The sequence below is a fragment of the Eublepharis macularius genome, chromosome 4 (assembly GCF_028583425.1).
Source record: "Eublepharis macularius isolate TG4126 chromosome 4, MPM_Emac_v1.0, whole genome shotgun sequence".
Classification (NCBI taxonomy): domain Eukaryota; kingdom Metazoa; phylum Chordata; class Lepidosauria; order Squamata; family Eublepharidae; genus Eublepharis; species Eublepharis macularius.
The window spans coordinates 163,602,208-163,627,932 of NC_072793.1; the positions used below are offsets into that span (position 1 = coordinate 163,602,208).

The 25,725-nt window shown below is 46.1% G+C and overlaps 1 protein-coding gene across 1 annotated transcript in view; it reads left to right on the forward strand.

Moving 5' to 3' along the window:
* The window catches only part of SLC44A4 (solute carrier family 44 member 4), a 48,904-nt gene that overhangs the window by 8,771 nt on the left and 14,408 nt on the right, over positions 1 to 25,725 (forward strand). The window contains exons 2-13 of the mRNA XM_054978433.1: positions 7,671 to 7,719; positions 9,053 to 9,126; positions 11,959 to 12,037; positions 12,630 to 12,729; positions 13,680 to 13,811; positions 16,713 to 16,773; positions 17,424 to 17,520; positions 19,057 to 19,140; positions 20,262 to 20,374; positions 22,367 to 22,489; positions 22,945 to 23,044; positions 24,173 to 24,265. Coding sequence (XP_054834408.1) covers positions 7,671 to 7,719; positions 9,053 to 9,126; positions 11,959 to 12,037; positions 12,630 to 12,729; positions 13,680 to 13,811; positions 16,713 to 16,773; positions 17,424 to 17,520; positions 19,057 to 19,140; positions 20,262 to 20,374; positions 22,367 to 22,489; positions 22,945 to 23,044; positions 24,173 to 24,265 — 1,105 coding nt within the window. The remainder of the gene's footprint in view (positions 1 to 7,670; positions 7,720 to 9,052; positions 9,127 to 11,958; positions 12,038 to 12,629; positions 12,730 to 13,679; positions 13,812 to 16,712; positions 16,774 to 17,423; positions 17,521 to 19,056; positions 19,141 to 20,261; positions 20,375 to 22,366; positions 22,490 to 22,944; positions 23,045 to 24,172; positions 24,266 to 25,725) is intronic.

The window sequence follows — 25,725 nt, forward strand, 5'->3', positions numbered from 1 at the left end:
AATGATATTTTAAAATAAGAAGTTGCCAATAGACAGTGGTTAAACTATAAAGAGCAAAAAACATTGGTAATATAAGCTCTCTTAAACTCCATTTAGTTCAAGGCCTCAACATGCTGCCTTAATCCAGCCTTCTTTCTCTCGGTCTTAGCTACCTCACAGGGTTGTTGTGGGCATGATGAAATGAGAAGAAGGGTTCCAGAGCTCCTTGAAGGAAAGAAGGGGTAGAAATGAAGATGGAAAGCCTCAGCTGGTTTCATGGCCTTGAATTTGAATTGAAGTGGTTAGCGGTGTTTGTAATTTATACAGCCAGGTCAGTGTTTGTTACCTTGTGGTAGTGTTTACAAGAGCCCTTGTAAGATAGCTTGTGTGGCGCAGGACTAGAAACCTGGGAAAACCAGGCTACAATCCCTGATTGCTCAGTGGGCAACCCTGGGCCTGTCACAATCTCTACTACTTCATAAGGTTATTGTTGTGGGGGTAAGGCGGCAGAGGAAAGAACAGTGTAGTAAGTCACTTTGGTTCTCAATTCAAGAGAAAAGAGATTTTTTTTAAAGCATCAGCCCTGCAGGGCAGTATTATCTCTGTTTTGGAGATGGGGGAAATCTGAGAGGGGGCAGGGGAAGACAGTGGCTTCATCATATCTGTCTACTAAGGAAATGGCACAGGGGGAGATCTGAGCCAGTGATCTTTTTTCAGGTTATTCTCTCGCTATGCCTACTCTCCTGTTTTGTTATTTTAGAGTACAGCCCCTGGCACAATATAAAAGAAGGAAGGAGGCCAGGGGAGGTCACTTTAGAAGGGTTATTATGAAATGTGCCCCCGCCCCCACCATCATGTTTTCTTGTTGGAAGCTGCCCTAAACCACCCCAAGCCATCTGAATGCACACCCCCTCCATGTACACATATGCATCATTTGCGGCTTGCCGCTCGGTATCCCTTAGGGGAGGCCCAGAGAATTTGGTGTTTGGAAGACAGGGATACCTGAAGAGAAACAGAGGGGCTTTGTTCAAAGGAGGCCAGAAGCACCTTTCCTAGCATCTGATCTCCCTCACTTCAGGAATGTGAAAGGGTGGGGATGGAGCATCCCTGTGCGTGGACTTTGGAGTTTGGAGACAGACGCCACCCCACCCACATGCCCTTAAAGAAGGCAGCAAAACAGGCAGGTCCAGTCCCTGGCCTAACTATACTGTATTAACATTCCTCAAAAGATGTTCACTAAGAATAGTAGTATAGGACATGGGTTTCCACAATGGCTAATCAAACGTTTCAGGAGGTCTGCAAGCAGAACAAGAAGGTAACAGTCCTTCCCCTTTGCTTGATTCCCAATGACTGATATTCAAAGATATGCTGCCTCTGGACATGAAGGTTCCATTGAGTATCTTGCCAGTAGACCCCCTCTCCATGTATTTGTCTCTGCCTGTTTTTTAAAAGCCCTCTGTGGCCATTAGCATATCAATGGGCATTTAAATATATATATTTGTTTGTTTAAAATATTTACATATTGCTGTAAGTGTGCACAGGATGGTTCACAATATAGTAAAATAATAGGAAAATCAGCAGTAATATAAAACCAAGGAGGGATTAAAACAGCTAAAGGCAATTCTAAATCGGTGTGCTTGGAAGTTAGTCCCGTTTTATTTCATGGGGCTTACTCTAAGGGGAGGAGCCCCATGGCACAGAGTGGTAAGCTGCAGTACTGCAGCCCAAGCTCTGCTCACGTCACAACCTGAGTTTGATCCTGGCGGAAGCTGGGTTCACATAGCCAGCTCAAGGTTGACTCAGCCTTCCATCCTTCCAAGGTCAGTAAAATGAGTACCCAGTTTCCTGGGGGTAAAGCGTAGGTGACTGGGGAAGGCAATGGCAAACCACCCCGTAACAAAAGTTTGCCAAGAAAATGTGATGTAACGCCCCCCCCCATGGGTCAGTAATGACTCAGTGCTTGCACAGGGGACTACCTTTTTTTTTTAATATACTCCTAGGGTATCCTTAGGACTTCAGACTAACTGTATAATCCTAAACATATCTACTCAAAAGTAGGCCCCATTGAGCTCAATAGGGTTTTCTCCCTAGTAAGTGTGCTGAGGATTGCCACCTAAATTAGGCAAACTGGCAACATCAACTTAAAGCAAACAAAAGATTCAAAGGGTCGCCAAATGCCACCTCTTGGTTGGAAAATTCCAGGAAATTTGGGGGTGGAGCCTGTGGAGGACAGAATTTGAGGAGGTGAGGGACCTTGGAGGGTATAATGCCTTAGAGGCCACCCTCCAAAGCAGCCATTTTCTCCAGGGACTTGATCTCTGTTGTTTCAAGTTCAGTTGTAATTCCAGGAGATCACCAGACCGCACCAGAAGGTTGGCAACCGTACGAGCAGAACCAGCAAGATTAAAAATAATCCTTCTGGTGTGCAACAGTCAACCAGGTTAACCAAAAACCTGGAGAATTTAAAATCTTGGTTTAGCTGAAGTGGGAAGGCATCTGAGAGCTAAGAGGCAGCCACTGGAAAGAACTGTAAGTGAAGGATATCCTTTTGTCTCTTCTGTCAGTCTGTTAAATGAAAACCCTTTACCAGGGCTTTTTTTCAGCCGGAACGTGGTGGAACGGAGTTTCGGAACCTCTTGAAAATGGTCACATGGCTGGTGGCCCCGCCCCCTGATCTCCAGGCAGAGGGGAGTTGAGATTGTCCTCAGAGGGCAATCTAAACTCCCCTCTGTCTGGAGATCAGGGGGCGGGGCCACCAGCCATGTGACCATTTTCTCCGATGGCAACTCACTGAGATCCACCACCTCTTTTCCCATAAAAAAGCCCTGCCCTTTAGCAAGTTAGTCAAAGTGTTTTGAACGAACACCTCGACACACACGCTCATTCATACTAGTAAAGAACCGGTCCCAGGCCATATCAATACAGGCTGCAGATGGGGACTCCATGGCTGACTGGTAAAAATACTTCCTGGACACAGAAAACTAGAAGCTCAGGGAAACGAGCTCTGGCTTAATCTTTTCTTGATTAACTGATTATTGTGTGGTCCAGATAATCTTTCCTTATGGAACTGTAAATCATGCCAGTCACCTACCTATAGCTGAAATGGTACAATCTAAGAGGAGTTTTACCATTTTGTCTGCGCTTTGTAGCAGTGAATGCATGTACACCCTGCATGTATGTGCATACATCTGTTTGTAAAAAAGAGCCAATGTGTGTTCACTTTATGAATGAAACGGGAGACCTAAATAAATGTGGATTGGTATCACATGTTTATCTGTACATGTGTTGACTGGAACGTGAGAATCATTCAATGTGCATACAAAGCATAATCAAGTATGCACTGTACATTGATTGTATGTGTGTTCATTGTGACTTGTGAACAGGACTTGTATGAACCAGGGTATGTTGTTGGACACTCCAAGACTGTAATCATTCACTTGCTGGATTTTCAGTCCAGAAGGGTAGTTATTACAATTGCAAAATAGCCAATGATGTGTGGATCTCGTCTGTTTACCAGCCTCAAGGTGGGGCCTGGAGTTCTCCAAGAATTGCAACAGATCTCCAGGCTACAGAGATCCATTACCCTGGAGGAATTGGCACCTTTGGAGGGAGGACTCTGCTGGCACCATGTCCCCGCTGAGCTCTCTCCAAACGTCTAGCTTTCCCAGGCCCGCTCCCCATATCTCCAGGCATTTCCCAAGCTAGCATTGGCAACCCAAAATCCTAGTCTCACAAAGGTTCGTTTACAACAACAGTGCTACACAAACCCCCTTTCTGTGGATTCATCCCACCCCCTTGCTGTAACATTTTAAAGGCCTGAAAATGAATGTGCAGGGTCAATTGTGGGGGGTTTTAAGTTGAAACTGGAGGGAAGTGTTTGTGCTAGGGTTGCCAGGCCCTCTCATCCTCCTGGTTTGGCCCAAATCGTTTTGGTCCCATTTTAGCACGGATCTGGGCTGAAACGGGCATGTTTTGGGCCACTGTAGAGGGCAGGAGCACTCCCGTGCTCTGCAGGGGACCCGATCCAGGTGGCTGCTGCGCACCAGAGTGTGCACCGTTGCAGGGGAGCGCGCATGGAATGTGCGCCCCTCCCACTGGCCAGGTAAGTAGGGGTGGGGGATTACCCGCCCCCACTAGGGGTCTGGCATCCGTAGTTTGTGCTAAGGTACTGTGCGACTAGCCTACTGAAGAGGTGATGGGCCTTTAAATATTACAGTGGCACTTAGGCATAAGCATATGCAAAAGAGATTTCCATGACACTTCCACAGGGGCCATCTTAGCCAGTGGGCAACAGGGGCAGCTGCTCTGGGTACCTGCAATTGCGGGAGGAGGGGGAACGAATGCTCAAAGGAGGAGGTAACGGAAGAACCGGCTTGCACCTACCCCTTATTGGGCTCAGGCAGCTGGCTTCAGCAGCAGCAGTGACTCCCACCTACCTCATGCAGGGTGAGGGCCATCCCTTCCTTGGCCCCAAAAAAGGGCAGCTGGTGGTGGAGTGGCGGTGATTATGGGGCCCCATCCTGAACGTTTGTCTTGTGCTCAGATCACTAAGATACTCTCCTTGCACTTCTGTAATGTTTAACAAGGACCTTCCTATGTCTCGTTATTTGAGATTTTTATTCTGCTATACCACAAACCCAGGAACAGCTGGTACTACATGAGAGAGCTCAATAGCTGAGGTAGGGTTGCCACCTCCAGGTTGGAAAATTCCTGGAGATTTGGGGGTGGAGCCGGTGGAGGGCTGCATCTGGAGAGTGGAAGGACCTCAGCTGGGTATAACGCCGAAAAGTCCACCATTTTCTCCAGGGGAATTGATCTATATAGGCTGGAGATCTGTAGTAATTCCAGATGATCTCCCAGCCCTGCCTGGAGGTTGGCAACCCTAAGCTGAGGTCATTACTAAGGGTCCATTCTCTGATCCATGCAAGCGCTTCTTTGGGCACTATCCTCTATTTTGCAACACTTGTATGGCTAGAAAGTCAAACATATGTACAAATCTTTTTCTTATCTTTCATCCCAAAGACAAGTGTAGAGATATCATGAGGTAGTGGCCCAGATAAGAGATAAGCGGCTCTGCTATTCTGGCTGTGCCGTGGAATTTGTGGTTTGATTTATGTGAGTAGCATATATTGGTTAAATCTCTCCTACACTGTGAGATGTGTGAAGGCTGAGAAGGACGGGGTATATCAACACTGCAAACTGGTTTATTCGGTATCCATTCCCCTCAGGGAAATTGTGGCACTTAGGAAAGGGGAATTGTGGAGATACCTGCCTGCACCAAACAACAGTTGTCAGGATTCTTTGGGGAAGGCAGTGATGATGATGAAGATGAAGATAACGATGATACTGAAATTGTGGTGACGTGCCCAAATAAACAGCTTACGAAATTCTGGAGACTGAGGGTAGAGCTTGGAGGGTGAAGATTTGGGAGAGGATGCGATGCCATCTAGTCTACTTCCAAAAGCTTCCATTTTCTTGAGGGGAACTGATCTATGTAGCTGTTAGAGAAATGTTAGAATTAGATTATAGAAGAATAAAATGGCTTACTTTGGCTCTTCACTAAGAATTCTGAGTGAGCCTTAACTAGCTCCTTTGGCCTTCTAACGGCTTGCCCTGCTATGTGACCTTATTCAACTGTTAATCAGTTCTGGCCCTGACTGGGATAGCCCAGGTGAGCCTGATCATCTCAGAAGCTAAGCAGGGTTGACCTTCGTTAATAATTGGAAGGGAGACCTCCCAACAAAAACCAGAGTTGCAGAGGCAGGCAATGGCAAACCACCTCTGTTAGTCTCTTGCCATGAAAACCTCAGCAGGGGTTGCTGTAAGTCAGTTATGGCTTGAAGGCACTCTCCACCACAATCAGCTCTGAAGAGATACCCCCTGTGTTTTGCTCTTTACAGCAGGAGATGGCAAGAGATGTTCTCTATTATTCTGGAAACATCCTCCTCTGTAACTTTTTTATCTTGTGTAGTGTGTTATGGAGAGTGTTACAACTGACATCTTATCAGAAACAAAGCATTGATAAGTATGTATGGGCACAATTTACAACTATAATTAAATCAAATAACTAAAGCCTCTTTCTGATGTTTGTTTGCTTCTTCAGGCTTTGTCTGAGCGGCATCTTTTGGGTGATCACTCAAATAAACTTTTGCCTTCCTTGCCAATTTCTTTTGCCTTGGTTATTTCCTGCGCTCATAGGCCCCCAGACAGAAGGTCTTTTCCCTTGGCCCTTTTCATATTCAGTGGCTCACAAACTCCTGTAAGATGCTTGATTTTAAAAGGTATGCTACTGCTACCCCTAGCAACATTTTTTCCAGTCCCCCAAGTACCTGGGGCTCCTCTGGCCCTCTTGAGTTTTTTCCCCCTTGGACCTTGCTCTTTTTGGTGTTCCTGGCCAAATCTAGAATGATTGGGCTGAAATTTGGGAGTCTAGAATGAGTCTTGCCTGTGCCGTAGATTGATTGTGTGGTCTTGGTCACATCACTCATGGCCCCTGCATGTACTGTGTGTGTATAAAAGTGCCTTCAAGTCATAGCTCACTTATGGCAACCTCACAGGGTTTTCAATGAAAGGGATGAACAGAGGTGGTTTGCCATTGCCTGCCTCAGCAGAGCAACCCTGGATTTCCTTGGTGGTCTCCCATCCAAGGACTAACCAGGACTGACCCTGCTTAGCTCTCAAGATCTGATGAGATCAGGCTAAACTGGGTGTATGATAGCTGCAGGAAATGCCTTCAGAATTCCTGTATTTTGTGTCTTCCTATTTTGGCCACCAGTTGTTTCTTCCTAAGAGTGGGCGCTGAGACTGTTGCCTTGGTTTGGAAGCACTTTATGATGTGAGCAGCAACTCTGAGCCCTTAGCATAGGGCCAAGCTAGAAGTGAGGAATTACACTTGAATGGCAAGTGAACAGACTCACATGTATTCCTCCCTGTTCACTTGCACTCCACTCGGTGATCGAGTGGAGCGCAAGTGAACAGGGAGGAATACATGTGAGTCTGTTCACTTGCCATTCAAGTGTAATTCCTCACTTCTAGCTTGGCCCCAAGATGAGCTTTGAACCCAGGAGTCTGCAGGGCTCACATTGCCCCAGGCATTGCCTACCTGCTGGTTGCAGACCGTGTTCCCAGAGAACTGGACAGACCAGAAATATAGGTTTTACATCTTTGTGCTCAGCAGCATGCTGAAACTACACGTGTGTAGTTGTGTATCTCGGCACGCACATTGTACCCAATGGCATTCCTCTTGCTTCACTGCAATTATCATCATTATACACTCTCCATGAAGCCAATGAAACATGGTCGAGTCATAGGGCAGGGGTGAGGAATTATTCCCTGTGGTTTGTGTTCTCTGCGGTGCAAGGCAAAGCCTGGAGCAGGGCCCTCCGCACCAGTCCCCTTATCACAAGAGGCAGCATTGCTTTGATCTAGGGACAACGCAACAACAAGTTCTTGATGAGTCTTGCATTGGAGAGGCAGCAGAGCCACCAGCTTGACCTGGTTTGTCCAGGTCAAGTCTTGCACTTTTAGTACTGCACCACACCCTCTCTCCACTTCCTGGTGTTTCCTCACTAAAAATGTACTTGCAGTCCCTAAATTTAGCCACTATCCCCACAACCCCACACATGAAGACTCAGCAAACCTGAGCATCCAGTCTCATTCCTCTCTCACTGTTTTTCTATCTCTCTCACCAGGGGAAAAGTGTAAATATGACCAGTCCTTTCGTGGCCCTATCAAGAACAGGTAAGAAACTTTTGGGAAAGGTGCTGACTGAGATCTAATAACTGTGCAAGACCACTGTCAAGATTCAGTATGGTAGGGCATGCTCTAAGGTGCCCAGAGGTACTTGGCCCAACCCTTTCTTATCTAAGAATGGGGCTTGCTTTAGGGTTACCAGCTCCAGGTTGGGAAATTCCTGGAGATTTGGGGGTAATAACAATAACAACAACAACAACAATAACTGCACTTATGTAATGCTCTTCCAGACAAATTAGTGCCCAACTGAGAAGAATGAACAAAGTTAGTGTTATTATTATCCCAACAATACAGCTGGGGAGCTTGCACTAAGAAGAATGGCTTACCTAAAGCCACCTAATGAACTCATGGCAGTAGTGGGATTCAAACCAGCTGAGTGCTGATTTGCAGACCAGCCACTTAACCACTATGCTATACACCTAAGGAGGACAGGATTACAGGATTTAGAGATGGAGGTGCCTTAATGGAGGTATGATGCCATAAAGTCCACCTTCCAAAGCAGCCATTGTCTCCAGGGGAATTGATCTCTATAGCCTGGAGGACAGTTGTAATTCCAGGAGATCTTCAGGTCCCACCTGGAGGCTGGCAACCCTAGCTTGCTCCAGAGCATCCGCAAATATCCCTTTTCTTGATGTGTGGTACACCTAGAGGAAAGAGCAGTTTATTTGATGCTCCTTTTAGCTTTGTCCCACTCCCTTCAACTTTGCTTCCAGCTGGAAATGCAAGATTGCCCCAGAAGCTCCTGCTCAGTTGGAGACAATCTCCCATTTTCTTGTTGAGATGCTGGAGGGAGCGAAATCTGTCTGGTTCCCTTTAACCCTACCAGCAGAGACTACAAAATGTGGGTGGAGTGTGTGTGTATGCATATATGTGTAAGGGAGGGCAAATGGAAGATGAGGCAGTGATGGTATGCTAAGGGGGGGGGGAGTCATGGCCAGGCATCTTGCCCAGGGTACCTCAGAATCTGGAACATGCCCTGGTAGCGTGGGTAGAGCTGAACAGAAACTGGGATTCTCAGTTCCTCTAGGAGGAGAATGGGTTATAGGCCCAGGAGCAGTGTGGCAAGGAAGCCCACTCACCCTTGTCACTAAACTATGCCTGCAGTTTAGATTTGGGTCACTTGTCAGGAGTTATCCGGTGGAGAAGGAAATTCACTCTGTGCACACTTAGAGGCATCCTTTACAGTGACGACTTTCACAGCTGAAGCCTGACTGAAATTTTTAAGGGCTCCAGTCAGTGTAGAGCTTGGACACACTTTTGCTTCCTGCTTTTTAGTGCATGGCGTGTGTATGTGTTTGACTGCCCTGTCCTCCTTTTTCAGGAGCTGCACGGATATTATTTGCTGTGTCCTGTTCCTTGCCTTCCTTGCTGGATACATAGTAGTAGGGTTGCTGGGTAAGTAGTGCAAAAAGCCATTTCCCTCAGAGAAAGGAGGCTTGGGATTCATCCAGCTTTTGAGGCCCCAGCCATAGTATTAAGGTTGCCAGCCTCCAGGTAGTGGCTGGAGAGCTCCCGGAATCACAACGGGTCTCCAGGCCACAGAGATCAGTTCACCTTTGGGGGGTGGATTCTATGGAATTATGCCATGCCAAGGTCCTTTCCCTCCCCAAACCCCACTTTCTCCACGTTTCACCCCCAAGATCTCCAGGAATTTCCCAACTTGGAGCTTGCAACCCTACATAGTATAAATAAAAATGATGAGGCTTGAAGGCATAAAAAAGAGTGAGGCAAGTTGCAAAACCTATCCAATGGCAAAAATTAACAGGAGTCTGAACTTGAGGCCCCCTTTCAGCTTGACCAAATGGCCCTTCTGCCACCACCCCGTGCCATGGGGAGGACTGGTTTTTTTAACAGACCCTGGCTAGCTAATAGAAAGTTAAAACCGTAGATGATTCTATGACAGCCAAGCCAAATTTTGCTAGTCATTCACATATGAAGATGAATTGCCTAAATCCTGCTCTTTGCTTGCTTAACCACGAAGGCAAAAAGCATGGAGAGAAAAGGCTTGAAAATACTACACTATTTCTAATGGCAAAGCAGTGTAAGTGTAGAGTCTTATTTATTTTATTCTATTCAAAATCTTTTATCCCACCTTTCCCCCCAAAATAAACAACCCAAGGAGTCGTGGACCCTTTATCAAATTTTGAAAATATATTCCTCTGCAACCATGAGGTCTTGAAACTTGAGGTGTGTTTTACTTGCAACTCAAGAGTCTCGTGGGTCTGAGAGAATCCATTAAATCTTTCAGTCTATAAGTTGTCCTGGCCATGAAGCAGTGTTCCCCTCTCTGGAAATCCCTGGAGATTTGGGAGTGGAATTTGGGAACTCAGCAGGGTATAATGCTGTAGAGAACACCCTCCAAAGCAGCCATTTTTCTTCAGGGGAACTGACCTCTGTTGTCTGGAAATGAGTTGTAATTCTGGGGTAAACTGGTACCCCTGCAAACTTCAAGGACTAGGAAGTTGAAGTGAATAGGAAATAGCTTGCCGAAAGTGCAGTTATTATTAAAATGGATTGGTGGTGATAGAATGAGATGGAATTTCCCAGGCAAATTAACCTCCATCATTCTCCATTTCTTTGGGTAGGAGGGGGAGAAGGAATGCCTTCAAATGGGACCCAAGCACAATTTGTCTGAGCCTGAAACCAAATTGTAACTGTTCCTTTGAATGCATATTTCATCCAATTTTGTTTATTAGATTTATAGCCCGCCCTCCCCACAAGCAGGCTCCAGGTGGGTCTTAACACTGTTAAAACATACAAATACTCAATTGCACCTCAGGCATACTTAGCTGCATCCTACCATTCCATTTTGGAACTATGGAGCCTTTTTACTGTTCAAGGCGACTTTCTCTGGCAGGAGGGGCTTTTTCTCTCACATTCACCTCAGGGGCAGAGGGAAGGGGGGAAGGCTACACGCTTGGCTGACCTGACCAGTTCCAACCCACAATCTCAAGAAAGAAACAAACAGCCTTGTAGCCTGACAGACAAATAGGCAGGCAGGCAGATTTTCTGTTTTTATTTTGCCTTCTAAGAGTTCAGGGGAATAAGGAACGTAGTCCTCCCCTTCTCCATTTTTATCCTCTCAACAGCCCTCTGAATGTGTGGGGTTGACCCAAAGCCCCTGAGCATCGTGGCAGATCAGGGTTTTCACTCAAGGTGTCCCTGGTTCCAGTGTAACTACTATACAATCCTGACCCCTGTGCTTGGACTCCACTAACAGAATTTTTAAAAAAGTAAACAAGAATTACGCATTTTTTGGCCCTCGGTCCCAGGTCTCTGGAGCCCGTGCTTGGAAATTCCACCCACAGAACGTCGATGCTTTGATTCTTCCTCATCCCCTCCCAAACTGCCTCTGCAGGCAAAACATATTTGAATGGCAGACATCTTGTTTTAAATATAATCACAACCATGGGTTTTTTTCTGGGAAAAGAGGTGGCGGACCTCTCAAGAGGGAAATGAGGGAGAAACACATGGGAATCTTTGAAATAATATTATTTTCATGTGCTGTTGCTGAGTATTTCCAAGAGGTGCCAGAACTCCGTTCCCCTGCGTTCCCCCTGGAAAAAAAAGCCCTGATTACAACCCATATAGATAGAGGTTTCCAGGAAGCTATGTTGGTCCAAAGAAACATCTCGAAACAAAAGCCACGTAATACTTTTTATCGGGACCAACCAAACTATCACAAAATCTGTTGAGTTCTCCAGAACTCTACAAAAGGCTGCATGACTAAAGGGGCGGGGAAGCAAAGATGCCTCAGGCCATGATCTTTCAGATAAGATCATGACCTCAAACATCCTTTTTCCCCCTCCCACTCGCTTTTTGACATACAGCCTGATGAAGAGCACCTGAAAGCTTGCACACTTTGTGTCACTTGTGTTGGCCTTAATAAAAGGCTGTTTATCCCAGACCCATTATGAGGCTGATCTTTCTATTATCGGATTTTTGTTCCCTCCTCCCCAAAGGAGAGCTGTTACAGCCAGCTTGCTTACACAACCTGCTTTGGAAGCCAGTGTAGCCCAGACTGGTTGCAGAGACAATGAATGCAGCAGCCAGCAAGTGAGACTGTCCCTCAATGTATATGGGGTGGGAGGCAGGGGAGGCTCAGGCAGTGATCCTCATACAGAGAAAGGGGTAATAAGTTCAGAGAAGTGGCCCTGTTTTCATCTTTGAAATGTCAGAAGTTATGTCACTCTCACTTCCATTTCTTTCTCTCTCCTCTAATTCAAGCTTGGCTGTATGGAGATCCTCGTCAGGTGATTTATCCGAGGAACTCAACTGGTTCCTATTGTGGAATTGGCGAGAACAGGTGGGTTATGATGAGATGTGTGGGGAAGAAAAAGGGGGCCCAGGAGAAGCAGGTGTGTTGTCACAGGAGGGTTCCATTGAGCAGTCAGTTCCCCTGGAGGAAAGGCAGCTTTGAAGGTTGGGCTCCATGGCATCGCATGCCTGCTGATCTCCTTTTGCTCCCCAAAGTCCACCCTCCCCAGGTTCTGTCCCCAGATCTCTAGGAATGCCCCATCCCATCAGCAGGCATAATGGTGCTCCCCAGCTCCTGGCACTGCATTGGGCAATTATGCCCTTTTTCTGTTAAAGGACATTAAATGGAGTATTGAAGAGACGTCACCTGTTGAATTTCTGCCTGGTGCAAAGTTGACAAAGGCCTGGGAGCAGAAGGCGCAACCCCCCCCCCCAAAAAAACCTTACAGGTGGCAGACTCTGTTTCTGAATTTGCTGATCTGTATTTGTCAGTATCTTTACTGAGAACATTTGGCCTCTGATTTGGCATGGCTCCGTAGCTGCTGACCATGTGCCCATTTAGAAATGTTCCCTCCCACCGTACCCTGTTTCTTCTTTTGTTCTGTTCCGTAATTTTAATCTCTTTCTCGTTCTTACTGCAGCAACAAGCCTTTTGTTCTCTATTTCAACATGATAAATTGCATCACTTCTCTAAACATCATGGCAGCTGCAATGAACGGATTACAGTGCCCAACACCACAGGTAGGGGAGCCCAGCCTTTGAGCTGTTTTGGAGCAGGAGGCAGCATTGGGGGTCAGGTTCCCTAGGGTCCTCCTTGGAAAAAGATGTATAGATGGGGGGTCTTCACCTATTTTTCTTTTTCCATGGCCAAAGCTCCTGTACCTGTAACAGCTGTATGAGAAACGAAAGTTTAGTGGGGAGCACTTGCCCCTCATTACCTGGATGGTAATGAATTTTTCCTTGGCATAGAGGCACCGGAGCAGAGCTAGAAAAAAAGTTTGCAACCTTAGCTGTGAGAAGAAGGCAAACAATTTAACAACTTGAGGAGAAGGAGAAACACCTTCCAGATACTAAGGGCAGAGTGACCCATGATAGAGATTTATGACATTATGCCTGTGGTAGAAAAATTGGAACTAGGAGAACTAGCCTAGGCAGCTGGTAAACAGGCAGTATGCCTAAATGGTCTTTCGTTCCCAATGTAAGGAGCATTCGTTCAATGCCAATGATCATTTGACTGTGGATGTCTGGGAATTTGAAGGACTCCTGGAGAATATTAGCCACCACTCCTCCCTGGCCACCTATGCAGGGTTGGTGGAAGACTGCATAACTAGCCAGAGGGAGTTGGAACCGACCCACCATGTCATTTTCCTCCAATCACGTCTGTTATGCAAGCCAAGTCAATTTTCTCTTCCTGTTACATCCCAGAGAGGCGTGCAGTTTTGTGCCTCGCTAATCTAGTATCGCACAGTCATAGTGAAGAGGTGGGGGAGGCCTTGCAGTGTCGACTCTTGGGATGTTACGGAGATTAGGTAGGTCACAAGTGTCCTTGCCTGATACTGGCCATCTTTGAAAAATCACGCTCCCTTACCTACCAGCTCCCAGCTGTGCTGAAATAGTACATTCATCCAGCATCCTGTCCCATGTAAGGATTGCCCCTATCACCAAAGTTTCATCCCACCTTTCCACCCCAGGTATGTGTCTCTTCCTGCCCTACGAACTTCTCCGTGGTTCTTCCCACTGACTACATTCCTAATAAAAACCCTTCGGAAATATGGGACCAGGAGTGGTGCCAGCCTAGCATTAACCTGACCACTACACATTTGGTAAGTTCGTGCTGTTTACTTGTTTTCCCCTTGCTGTGTCAGCTCGATCCCCTAACCTAAACTAAACCTCATTGGAGGCTTAATTTGAGCCAGGTGTGCATTTGTTCGTGTTATTTATAGTTTGAGGGTCTGCTGTGTTTCTATCTGAGATTCAAGATGAATTATGAAATGTAAGTTAGTACAATCAACAGGATGAGAAGACATCTAAAAAACAATGTAATTATTATTACAGAAATCTGAAACAAGGCATGTATAAAATATGACATGTTAAACAGTGCACAAAATGGTATTACCTTGCCTGATGGCAAATGGTATGTGCCATCCAGTTGCAACCGACTTAAGGCAATCCCAGCAAGGAAGGCAAGCAAGAAACAGAGTGGGGTTTGCCAGTGCCTACCTCTGCAGAGTCTTCTTTGGAGGTCCTTCGACTCAGCTTAGCTTCCGATATCTGATAAGATGGGGCTATACCATGCTGCCTTCCCTCCCAAGAAATGCTATTACCTAAGTAGAAATATAATGCAGGGAGAACAAGATAAAAACATACAACAACAGATTATACGTATTAATAGCACAGGCCACAGTCCTGTACTCTCTACTGAAACATCTTCCGGAATCATTGCTTTATAGTGCAGCTCTGTTTCTTTATAAAATATTCTGTGCCAGGGCTGAATGTGAATTAATAAAAAGGGGTGGCCGCGACGGAGTTGTATAAAATTCTGCATGCTGTGAAGGAGGATAGATTCCCCCCCTCCCCGAAGATTAGAATTGAATTTGGCATATGTCTTCTGATAGAATGGCATCTCCTGTCGAGGAACAGGGGCCCCTGACTTCCGCCTGTCCTCCCTCCATGTCCTGTAGAGCCCCACTATGCCCTTTACTGTTTCTAAGGGTCTGCTGACCCCTAGGAACAAATCCAGAGGGGACTCAGTGGGCTGCTGTGGAGGGGGGGGAGTTCCACTTTGATAAGTCCCCAGATGGTTGAAACACATTTAGAATTAGGGTTGCCAGCCTCCAGGTGGTGGCTGGAGATCTCCCAGAATTGCAACTGATCTCCAGGTGACAGAGATTAGTTCCCCTGGAGAAAATGGCTGCCTTGGAAGGTGGATGCTATGGCATTATAGCCAGCTGAAGTTCCTCCCCTCCCCAAACCACGCAGTCTCCAGGCTCCACCCCCCAAATCTCCAGGAATTTCCCAACCAGGAGCTGGCAACCCTATTTAGAATAGTAGAGTTGGTCGTGTCCTGAATGGCCCAGGCAAGCCCAGTCTTGTCAGATTGTTGGCAGCAGGATTCAGTTTGTAGCCTGACTGGTTTGGGAAAGAGCAGAGCAAAGCAGGGGGAAAGTGGATGAAATGAGAACAATGTTGTGTGAATGCTGAAAAGAAAAGAAGATAAAATTCTCCCGTTTGGTTGCCAAACCAGAGTAAAAGCTTTGGGTGGAAGCAACCTCAACATGGAACACATTTAGAATGGCTAATAGTAGAGTTGGCCCTGACCTGGGCAGCCCAGGGAAGCCCAGGCTTGTCAGATCTAAGCAGGGTTGGCCTTGGTTTGTAATTGGACGGAAGGCCTCCAAAGGCGACAAACCACTTCTGTCAGTCTCGTGCCTTGCAAACCCTAGCAGGGGTTACCCTAAGTCAGACATGACTTGATGGCTCTTTCTGCCACTGGTATTAGAGTTATGTTGCATATATCACAAGCCTTTAAGCATAATCCAACCAAAGCAGAGCACTTTTAAGTCAACGGGAGATTTCAGTGGGAAACAATGAGTGCTTTAATGGCTATTGAACAGGCCTGAAATGTGCTCAGCTTTGACTAGATTGTAGCCACGATATTGATAAAGTAACAATTTATATAAATGACAGAGGGAGGTTAGGCTGAGAGAGTGCAGCTGGGCCAAGGACACCCTGCAAGCCTCCGTGGTAGACTGGGCATTTGGACGTGGTTCTCCCGTGTCGTTGTCCCGCCCTCAGACTACTCTGCCACACTGGCATAATGCAGACTTCCTAGCAGTGCACAGCGCTGTAGTGTGGGTTGCCAGCACCCGAGGCAACTCCCGGCAGGTGGCGCCCGTGTCACCACACATTTGCGTGTGTGAAGCGTTCGTGCAGCCTCAGGACTGTGTGATGATGTCACTTCCAGGAAGTGGATGGCACATACCATTGTGAAGGGTGAGGCTGCCTCCCGGGAGCCCTTCCACGATTTGGGCCACTCGCCTCCCTCCTCATTACCTGGCAGCCCTCCGGCGCAGCTGCCCGTGCTGCCACCACCAGCTCCACGTGCTCCCAGCCAGCAGCTGCTGCAGGAGGATCAGCTCAGCACCAAGTGAGCCAGCTGCCCCATCAGCACAGCAGGCCGAGGTGGTGCGAGTGGCCTCCCAGCAATCCTGTGCAGCTGCCCGTGCTGCTGCCACCAGCTTCACGTGCTCCTGGCCAGCAGCCGCTGCAAGAGGGCCAGCTCGGTGCCCAACAAGCCAGCCGCCCCATCAGTGCGGCAGGCAGTCAGGGTGGCATGAGCAGCCTCCCAGCCCTCCCGCGGAGCTGCCCGTGCTGCCGCTGCCAGCTCTGCACGCTCCTGGCCAGCAGCCATGCCCGTTGCCCTCTCTTTGGCGGTGCCCAGGGCAAGTGACCCCCCGCCGCCCCTAAATACGGCAGTGACAGTGCAGTCCTACCTAATTCAGTGATCATGCACTACTACTGCTTGGAGCCGACGCTGTTCTGGCTTTCTATACATTTGCGCTCAGCATGGAGTTCCATGTTGGTATGGGGCAGCGAAGTTGAAAAAGTTGTGCCATTACTGACATCTACAATAATATTTATCTCATGACCTTTCTTATCACCCTCTGAAAGTCATTATTCATAGCTGCACCATCAAAAAACTGACATGTACTTTTCTTCCACAGACAGTGTCACAAATTCTCAACCAACAACTTTGTCCTCAATTCGCCATCCCATCCACAGCAAGTAAGTGCTACTCACAGAGTACAGTCAGTGTGGGGGCTACCTCTGGATCCTGAGGGCTCCGTGGCCTGGATGATTTGTACAGAGGGGGGCAACAAAATTGAAACTCTGCTAGCAGTCTCTGGTGAAATCTCCAGTTTAGGCAGGGAGAGGAGCAGGCCTGAGGAGGACTTTAAGAATTATATTATGTCCCATTTATATCTTATTAAATCCACTCCAATGCGGAATGCGATTGGCACTTGTTTGTGGGATTTTGCTTGTATCGGGTGCAGGGAACCTTTGGTAATTCTTCACTGGGCCTATCAAGCCCAGTGGATACGTCTGCACTCACAGGCCTAGTTCTCAGAGCTAAGCTAGTTGGGATGGTGGGGTCCATGTATCTTTATTTTCATGTCCTGCAGCTATGGCTAAGGACTACTAGAGCATCTGTTTCATATGGCAGAAGGCCCCAGGTTCAATCCCCAGGGTCTCAGCCGTTGTTCGAAAAGCACCTTTCTGTGCAAGACCCTAGAGACGAGTCACTGCCAGACAGGAGTATGTAGACAATACTGAACTAGATGGACCAACGTTCTGATTTGATATAAGAGAGTCATCTATTCATCCCTTGTTTTTTTCCATTAGTCCTAATTTCGACCTTTCTCCTTCCAACACAGTCTTCAATCGTTGTTTCCCTTCTTTAAATGCTTCTCAAAACTATGCTGAAAGAAAGATAAGCAACGAAACACGGGATAACCTCATAAGTGGTTCAAAGTAAGTCCTCAAACTCCCGACCTCAGCCAAAGCTGCCTTAAATCTGAGATAAGGCAGGATATAAACATTTTAAATAAAGAAATAAGACTTTTGAACTCTCTAAGCAAGCTATTACAGTAGCACCTTCACTCTCTTACATCTATGGGCCTAGTTCTTGGAGCTAAGTGAGGCAAGGCAGTGGGGGGGTCACGCACCTTTGTTTTCATGTCCTGCTGTTCTGGTGTAATGCTGGGAGTGGGTAGTGGGTACTTTTTACTGGGGGGGGGGGAAGGAACACACAGGTAAGAGGAGCTAATGCCTTCCTCTGCCCTTGCCTCGCCTCATCGCACTTGGTTTGTTAAAGTATTTTTCTTCCAGTCTGACTGCAGTACCAGAAATGTACCAGCCTGGAAGAAAATTTAATTTTTTCACTCAACAGATTTCAGAGGACTAATGGTTTAGTGCCTCTCAGCTGTAGTCAAAAACCAACTGCTCCCCTGGATGCCCAGGCCTTCACTGAGGTGAACTTGAGCTGTACCACATCAGAGCGTCTCTGAGAGCGGGACCACAAGTGACGCCTGACACAGGTCGGACACTTGCCAGCTTCCCTCAAGTTTTGATGGGAAATGTAGGCAGCTTGGCAGAATGTTGGACAAGTGACAGTTGAAAAGTCCATTGGACAGCCGTCAGAGAGCGAAGCTGCGAGACCAGGATGCCTACATTTCCCATCAAAACTTGAGGGAAGCAGACAAGTGTCCAACCTGTGTCAGGTGTCACTTGTGGTCCTGCTCTCAAGTGTGACAGAATGTTTCTCTACATGCCCACCAATTTCCTTGCGCGTAGTGACAGAATATCAGGGAGAAGCCTCCACTAGAACCTGGTGTACTGGTTTTCTGTGTGTGTAGGATTTTTTTTTCTTCAAATGGAGGAGCACTGGGTTATGTGAGCCTCACCACCTGCCTTTTGAATAGATTCAGTCCAGGCACAAGTTCTCTTTCATGGGTTTCCTTTAAGGTTCCTAACTTTGGAAATAGAGCTTCTCATTCTCTCTTTAGCAGCCCAGTTGGGTCTGCTGCAGTTAGCAAGAGATAGTGTTGTTGACCTCCAGGTCTTGAATATCACTTGCTGATTTCCACATGGCCAGGGCTTTTTTTTCTGGGGACAGAGGTGGTGGAACTCAGTGGGTTGCCCTCGAAGAAAATGGTCACATGGCTGGTGGCCCCGCCCCCTGATCTCCAGACAGAGGGGAGTTTAGATTGCCCTCCGCGCCACTCGGCGGGCAATCTCAACTCCCCTGTGTCTGGAGATCAGGGGGCGGGGCCACCAGCCATGTGACCATTTTCAAGAGGTTCCGGAACTCCGTTCCACTGTGTTCCTGCTGAAAAAAAACCCTGCTCATGGCACATTTTCTGTAAAAGGAGGGAAGCGGTCCAGTCAAAAATGCTGTGCTGGGCAGCCTCAAGATGGCAAGACTGTCTTTGGTCTTCTTGCCAGCTTGTCTTATTCCAGTCCTTAGTCCCTGTCTAATGACCCCTTTTTGCTCCTTTATCTTGACAGACAGATTATTAGGGCTCTCAATGCCAAGGATATTGGGTTGAAGATCTTTGAGGATTTTGCACGGACATGGTACTGGATCGTGATGTGAGTGGCCGAGACAGTGAGGAGACTGGCACTGTGGAGGGGAGATTTGCAGGGTTTTGGATATTAGGGGACAAATGAGAAAGATTCTTAAGCTTTAATAGGGTATAGTTAAGTTCATAGTTTCATATGTGCTGTACCGTCTTTCATTGCATAAGCAAAGAACACAGTTTCTGGCTGGAATCCAAACTCCTGGATTTCTTGGCTTTTGTTTACAAACACATTTCTGTAAATGCTATAAATGTTTAGGAAAAGCTTGAGAATAGTGGTGAATTCTGAGAAACTAGGAAGGGAAGGGGGCTCAATAATTCTTTCAGTAGCCAAGATTTGGTTGCCATGTGCAGTATTACTCCATGGGGAAATTCTTCCTGGCCCTACATACCTACCAGCAGTAGTACCACTTCTCCCATAGGGTCCTATTTCTGGTACTGCCAGAAGTAGTCATTCCAGAAGAACAGGAGCCAAGAGTCTTGTGTTGCCCCTGTTATGGTGGTGGCCTGGCACAAACTGAGAATTACTAAAGTGATTATTATGAAATGTAGGTGTGTGCAGCCTCAGTTTGCATTGGGGCTATGAAAGGACAAGAGAGGGAGTTTAACCCTTCAACTTTTGCTCTGTTTTGCTATCGGAAACTAGATTTCCTGCTCCTCTGCTATTAGCATTTTTAAGAGAGAGAAATTGCATCATTTAAAAATATGATTTCCCCCCTTTTTAAGATGCTAATATCAGAGTGTGGTGTCAGTTTTAGTTTGCAAAACTGAGTGGAAGATGAAGGGTTAAACCCCTTCTCCCTTCCCTACGCAGCCCCAAGGCAAATTGAGCAAGGCTGCCCAATAAGGACATCATGCCTGTTTTTGTCCTAAGCCCAGCACTATAGCCACTGAACCACTTTGGCTCTCAGAAAAAGGTACACAGGTCCCTGCTGGTCCCTAGCTTGGGGGAGGGTGGGTCATATTCCAGAATCCGCTTATCGTTGTGCAGCTACCCAGAAGGCACGGCTAAACCTGGGAGATAAAGGAGAAATTTGGGTCTAAGGGGGTACTCAGTTTGGTACAGAATGTAGGAGAGGCTCACCTTTTCCTCTCTCCATTTTTGCCCTCCTCTTTCCCTCTCCTCGCCCCAAGAATACTGGTGATTGCGATGGTAGTGAGCCTCCTGTTTCTCCTACTGCTGCGTTTTACTGCTGGATATCTGGTATGGATTCTCATAATTGGTGTGCTGGCCATCATTGCGTATGGTGAGTAAAAGAATGCTGAACCCAGAGAGCAGGGACAAGTGATGGCCGAGCAAGAGGCTATGGCTCAGTGGCAGAATGTCTGCTTAGCATGCAGAAGGTCCCAGGTTCAAGCCCCAGCATCTCTGATGAAAAGAATCAGATGGCTGGGCGTATGAGAAATGCCTGCCCAAGACCCTGGAGAATAACTGCCAGTCTAAGTAGACAATACAAATGTTGATGGACCAAGGGTGTGTATGAGCCACTTTCGTATGGTGTAAGACCCCAGCCTGTCGCCATGAGATAATTATCTGGTGGTTTTCTTACGTAGCAAGCAGGGAATTTTGACGTTTCTCTGCAGATTATAGTCACGTAAATATATAGCATGGGTAGAACGGCAGGAGAGCAGTGGCTGATGTCTAAAATTGTATTGGTTTTTTTAAAATAAAAACGGCAGCAACTACTCAAGGCTGAGAATATCTGCATTCCAAGTAGTCTGCAAAAGACTGTCTGCTGTCCAAGTTTAATGGGAAAACATGGCTCAGTATTTGCTTGGCATGCAGATGGTCCCTGGTATCTCTATTTAAAAGGGTCAAACAGTAGGTGATGTGGAAGGCCTTTGCCTGAGACCTTGGAGTGCTGCTGCCAGTCCCAGGTCCTAGTCTGATGCACTAACCACTATTTATTGATTTAATATTATATTTATATTCCACTCTCCCTGCAGAGCGGGCTCAGAGCGGATTAGGTCACAATGAAAACAGGTAGCATAATAAAACCAAATCCAATTTATAAAATCCAGCGGCACTCACATTGTCCTTCCCTCACTAAAGCTCATGGGGTGGGTGGCGAAAAGACAGATATTATACAGACTGGAGGGCAGTCTGGCAGGAGGCTGGCTGAAGAAGGGGGTCCTCCCACCTCAGCCACCGTACGCCCGGCGGAACATCTCTGTCTTATTCCACATCGTCTCTCAGAGATGGTGCTCACTATGTCCAAAGGGCAGCAGTTCTACAATAACTATAACAACTGCAACCCTATCCTCCAACTGAGGATCTTCATGATGTTTAAAGAAGGGCATGAGATTAGCACATTTTATTACACCTTTAGGAAACTGTTGCTCTGTCACGGCATAACTTACTGTACAGGACAGTTGGACAGTTGGAGAATAACCTGAAGCAATGCGTAACAGGACTGGCAGGGGAGAATTGGCTTTTCAATTTGCTGGGAAAGTTCCCACTGAACTTGAGTAACTTTAGACGTGTGGTGCTCCCTTTTAGATAGGACACATCAAATTTGGCCGGGGGTGCGGAGCCATTCTTGAACAAGGGAGTGTTTAGTGGCTGAGGGAGCACTCCCGCCTTTAGTCCTGATGGCTTACCACAGAGCATTAGCAGCATTCAGATCTGTGTGAGTTCTTGATTTTAGCTATCACAGTTCCTCAACAGAACAGGATTATTTACATTTTTGCATTATATCTTGGTTTGCCGAATGTGGCTGGATACTATATTTATGATTTAATTTGTTTGTTTACTTGTTTACTTATTTGTACATGTGGTGGAGTGGGGTAGAAAATAGAACTTGGACCAAGGAGATCTGGGTTAAAATCTTGGAACGTCCACAAAACTCATTTGCTAGTCTTTGGCCAGTCCTTATGGCCGGAGCTGGTTATTTGTTTTCTCTCATTACACTCAAGGGGGCTAACAAAGCAACAGCACATTGGAAACAAACACAAAAATCAACAAGATAAAAATAGTTATGGTATCCTCGCTCATAACTGCCACTGAAAATGGCAGCGACACGTGTCTAGTTCTACCCCCTTGGTGATTTCTAATATGTTGATGTTGAGCCAATTGCTGCCCCAGCTTTACACCATTGGCAGGAAGATGGGGAAACTGGCACTTTTAAATTATTTATTTAAAATATTTATATATCACCAGATTTCCTCAGACTTAATATGATATGAGGGAAAGTGTTCTTCTTTGAAGGTTCCGCTCCATCCCTCACTCTGTGTTTCAGGAATCTACCACTGCACCATGGAGTACCGCAATTATGAGGCTAAGGGAGCCTCCATCCACGATGTTGGTTTTACTGTGAACCTCAGCGTATATGGCAGTGTCAAGGAGACCTGGCTTGCTGTTTGTAAGTCTGCCTGGAGTGGAGAGGGGCTCCTTGGGCTTGGATAGCTCAACTGGGGAGAATAGAGGTCATTTGGCCTAGACCAAAAAAGGGGAGGTTTGGTCCCAACTGCTGTTTATTGGACTCTGGGCCTTCTGGTTCCTGATTTCTAGATTTAGATTTCCTGAGAAAGCTGTCATTTACTTTGTTTCTTTTATTTATTTTGTAGTTTTATTTTTTTGCTGGCCTAGTTTAAATTAACTGCTATATTTATTTGATGCTGTTATGTTTTAGGCAGATGAGTGAGATATATATAATTTTTTTTAATTAAGAACTGCCTCCCCATACTTGTTGCCACTCAATCTGTATTTTCCCGCACATTTGGCCCTGAGAGGCAGCTTTCTGTTGAGACTGGCTTCCTCTATGTTTGTTTTTAAGTGTCTGTTTTGTGGTCAATTGAGCCTTTCTCTCTGCCTCAGTGATAATCCTCTGTGTGGTGGAAGGCATCTTGCTGCTTACCATCTTATTCCTCCGCAACCGGATCCGTATTGCCATTGCACTCATCAAGGAAGCTAGCCGGTGAGCGAATCTCTGGGAATGAATCTTGAATGGGGAGGTCAAATAACGGTGCCTGCTATCATGGATAGGAGTACTTGCACTAGAAAAAAGTCTAGGGTAGGGATGGACACCAGTGTGGTCTCATGGTCTGATTACTAGACTAGGTGAATTCATAGTACTTATCCCCACTCTGCAATGAAATGCACCAAGTAACTTTGGGGGAAGTTGCTCATTCTCTCCCTCTCAACCTAACCTGCTTCACAAGGGTGTTGTGAAGAGAAAATGGAAGAGAGGAGAACCTTGAACACCACTCTAAGTTCCTTGAGGAAGGGCAGGATAAAAATATAATAACATAATAATAACATTCGATTTATATACCGCCCTTCAGGACAACTTAATGCCCACTCAGAGCGGTTTACAAAGTATGCTATTATTACCCCACAACAATCACCGTGTGAGGTGGGTGGGGCTGAGAGAGCTCCAGAGAACTGTGACTCGCCCAAGGTCACCCAGCTGACTTCAAGTGGAGGAGTGGGGAATCAAACCCGCCTCTCCAGATTAGAGTCCCGTGCTCTTAACCACTACACCATGCTCTTAACCACTACACCACTACACCAAACTGGCTATGAATGACTTAGATAGATAAAATTTCAAGTAACCAGAGAGGAACACTTTGGAAAAAAGTGAGTACTTTATGTTGTGGAGGCAAAATCCAACATTTGCAGATGTAGTCTTACAGGGGGAAAGAGTGAGGTGCTTTAGAGTTAAATGAACAGTGCTAAAGTGCATTCAAGTCCATCATGCAACTGACCCCCCCCCCCTCCATCATTAGCAAATGGGGCAGAAGAGGTATTGTTTCATTTAAATCTAGTTTCAGAACAATCTAGTTTATGGAAGACCACAACTTCTTTGAATTGAATGGAGGGGAGACAGCAGCAGAAAATTACTTGAGCATAGTTGATACAGATTAGCATAGCCATGATGATGACAGAGAAGAATAAGAAATAAACGAGTCTTTTGACTTTGGATGATGGAGAATTTTCTAGATAAGCATGGTACGGCAGAGCTTCACGGTGTTGGTGGAACCCGTAGGAGACCAGAGACCATGTGGCCTCCATTTCCAGAGTTCTCTTTTGTCTCCCTTTCCAGAGCCATTGGATACATGATGAGTGCTCTCCTTTACCCGCTGGTGACCTTCATCCTGCTGCTAATATGTGTGGCCTACTGGGCTATGACTGCCCTGTATCCTTCGTGAGACTTTGTTGCTAGTTGCATGATCCCCTTCAAAGAGAGTCAGGCCTGGTTCTGTTTGTAGAGAAGGGTAACCAGAAAGGTTGGAACAGAAAAAATAAATATAACTACAAACATGATACAAATGAATAAGAAATACTGGTATATAATTTAACCAAACAAACTAAAGTTAAAAAAAAGATTTAAAACATTAACAGTGTGGTTCAACATATTAGTGCGATATACTTGTATATTTAAATAGACAATTTCTACATATACAAGTATTATTGTACATTTATTTCCATATCTATAGAAGCAGATGCATTTCAGCCTAAGGGCCTTCTTCAGTCGTTTAATTTCATACAAAGCACTCCATCAATATAACTAATTAATACAAAGTTCCTGACCATGCACAGAATGAATCTAAAAGGACAACAAAATGTATATAATTATTGTCTAGATATCATTTTCTGGGGATCAAAACTAATTAAAATTGTAAAATTCATAAAAATATGGTAAAATCACATTACTCACACAAAGATGTATAAAAGAATCATGGGATAAATGGGTGAAACACATCTGGTTCTGGATCTATGGTCCCTATGTAAAACAGGGATACAGGGCGGGTGTGTGTGGAGGCTAGGGCCTTGGGACAGAAAAATAAGTGCCAACTTCATGCTAACTTCCAAATCCAGAGGATGAGGAGTGACCCGCAGGATATAATATTTATTCTCATCCCCAACTCTTTAGTCTTCACTGCTATGCCTTGGCTGCCATTGATGCCACCACAAAATGGGGGAAAGGGCCACAAAAACTGGAATCCCCCCTCAGGGCCTGCAAGGATTGGGCCCCAGGCCATCCAAGGGCCTTCTGTTCCACAGGGCTTTTTCTAGCACTTCATTCCTGCCTCCTTTTACCAGACTAGGCCAGAGTTAGAACTATTACCTTATTTGAGAATGGGTTTGTCTTATAGGTGGTGAAATGAGTTTGCTCTCCATAATTCCGTTCGGAGAATGTTCGTAAATATTCGTGGAATATTTTACGTCGCTACTTGATGTCCAGCTATGTTTCACTGTGAAGAACTGTGTTACCATTTTGGGTTTTGCGAGGTCATTACCCACCTTGAGGGCCTGTTGGGAGAAGGGCAGGCTAGAAACACAATGAATGATTATGTGAAGAAATCAGATGTTTGATTTCAGTATTTGAAAACTGTCAAGTTCCAGCTGTCTCATATGTAATGTCATTTGGTATTTGATAGCTGGCTTGGTCAGGTTCCATAATGTTTGGTGTTTAATAGATGACTGTTTCTAAGATTTCTTTTGACACGTACGCAAATCAACACTTAAGACATGCTGTTGTGTATCGTACTCAGATGTTGAGGTAGAAACAACCGGCATTCTTGTGTTACAAGTGTTGATGTTTTGTCAGCATTGATAATACTTGTGATTATTTTACTCATCTTCCATCTTGGC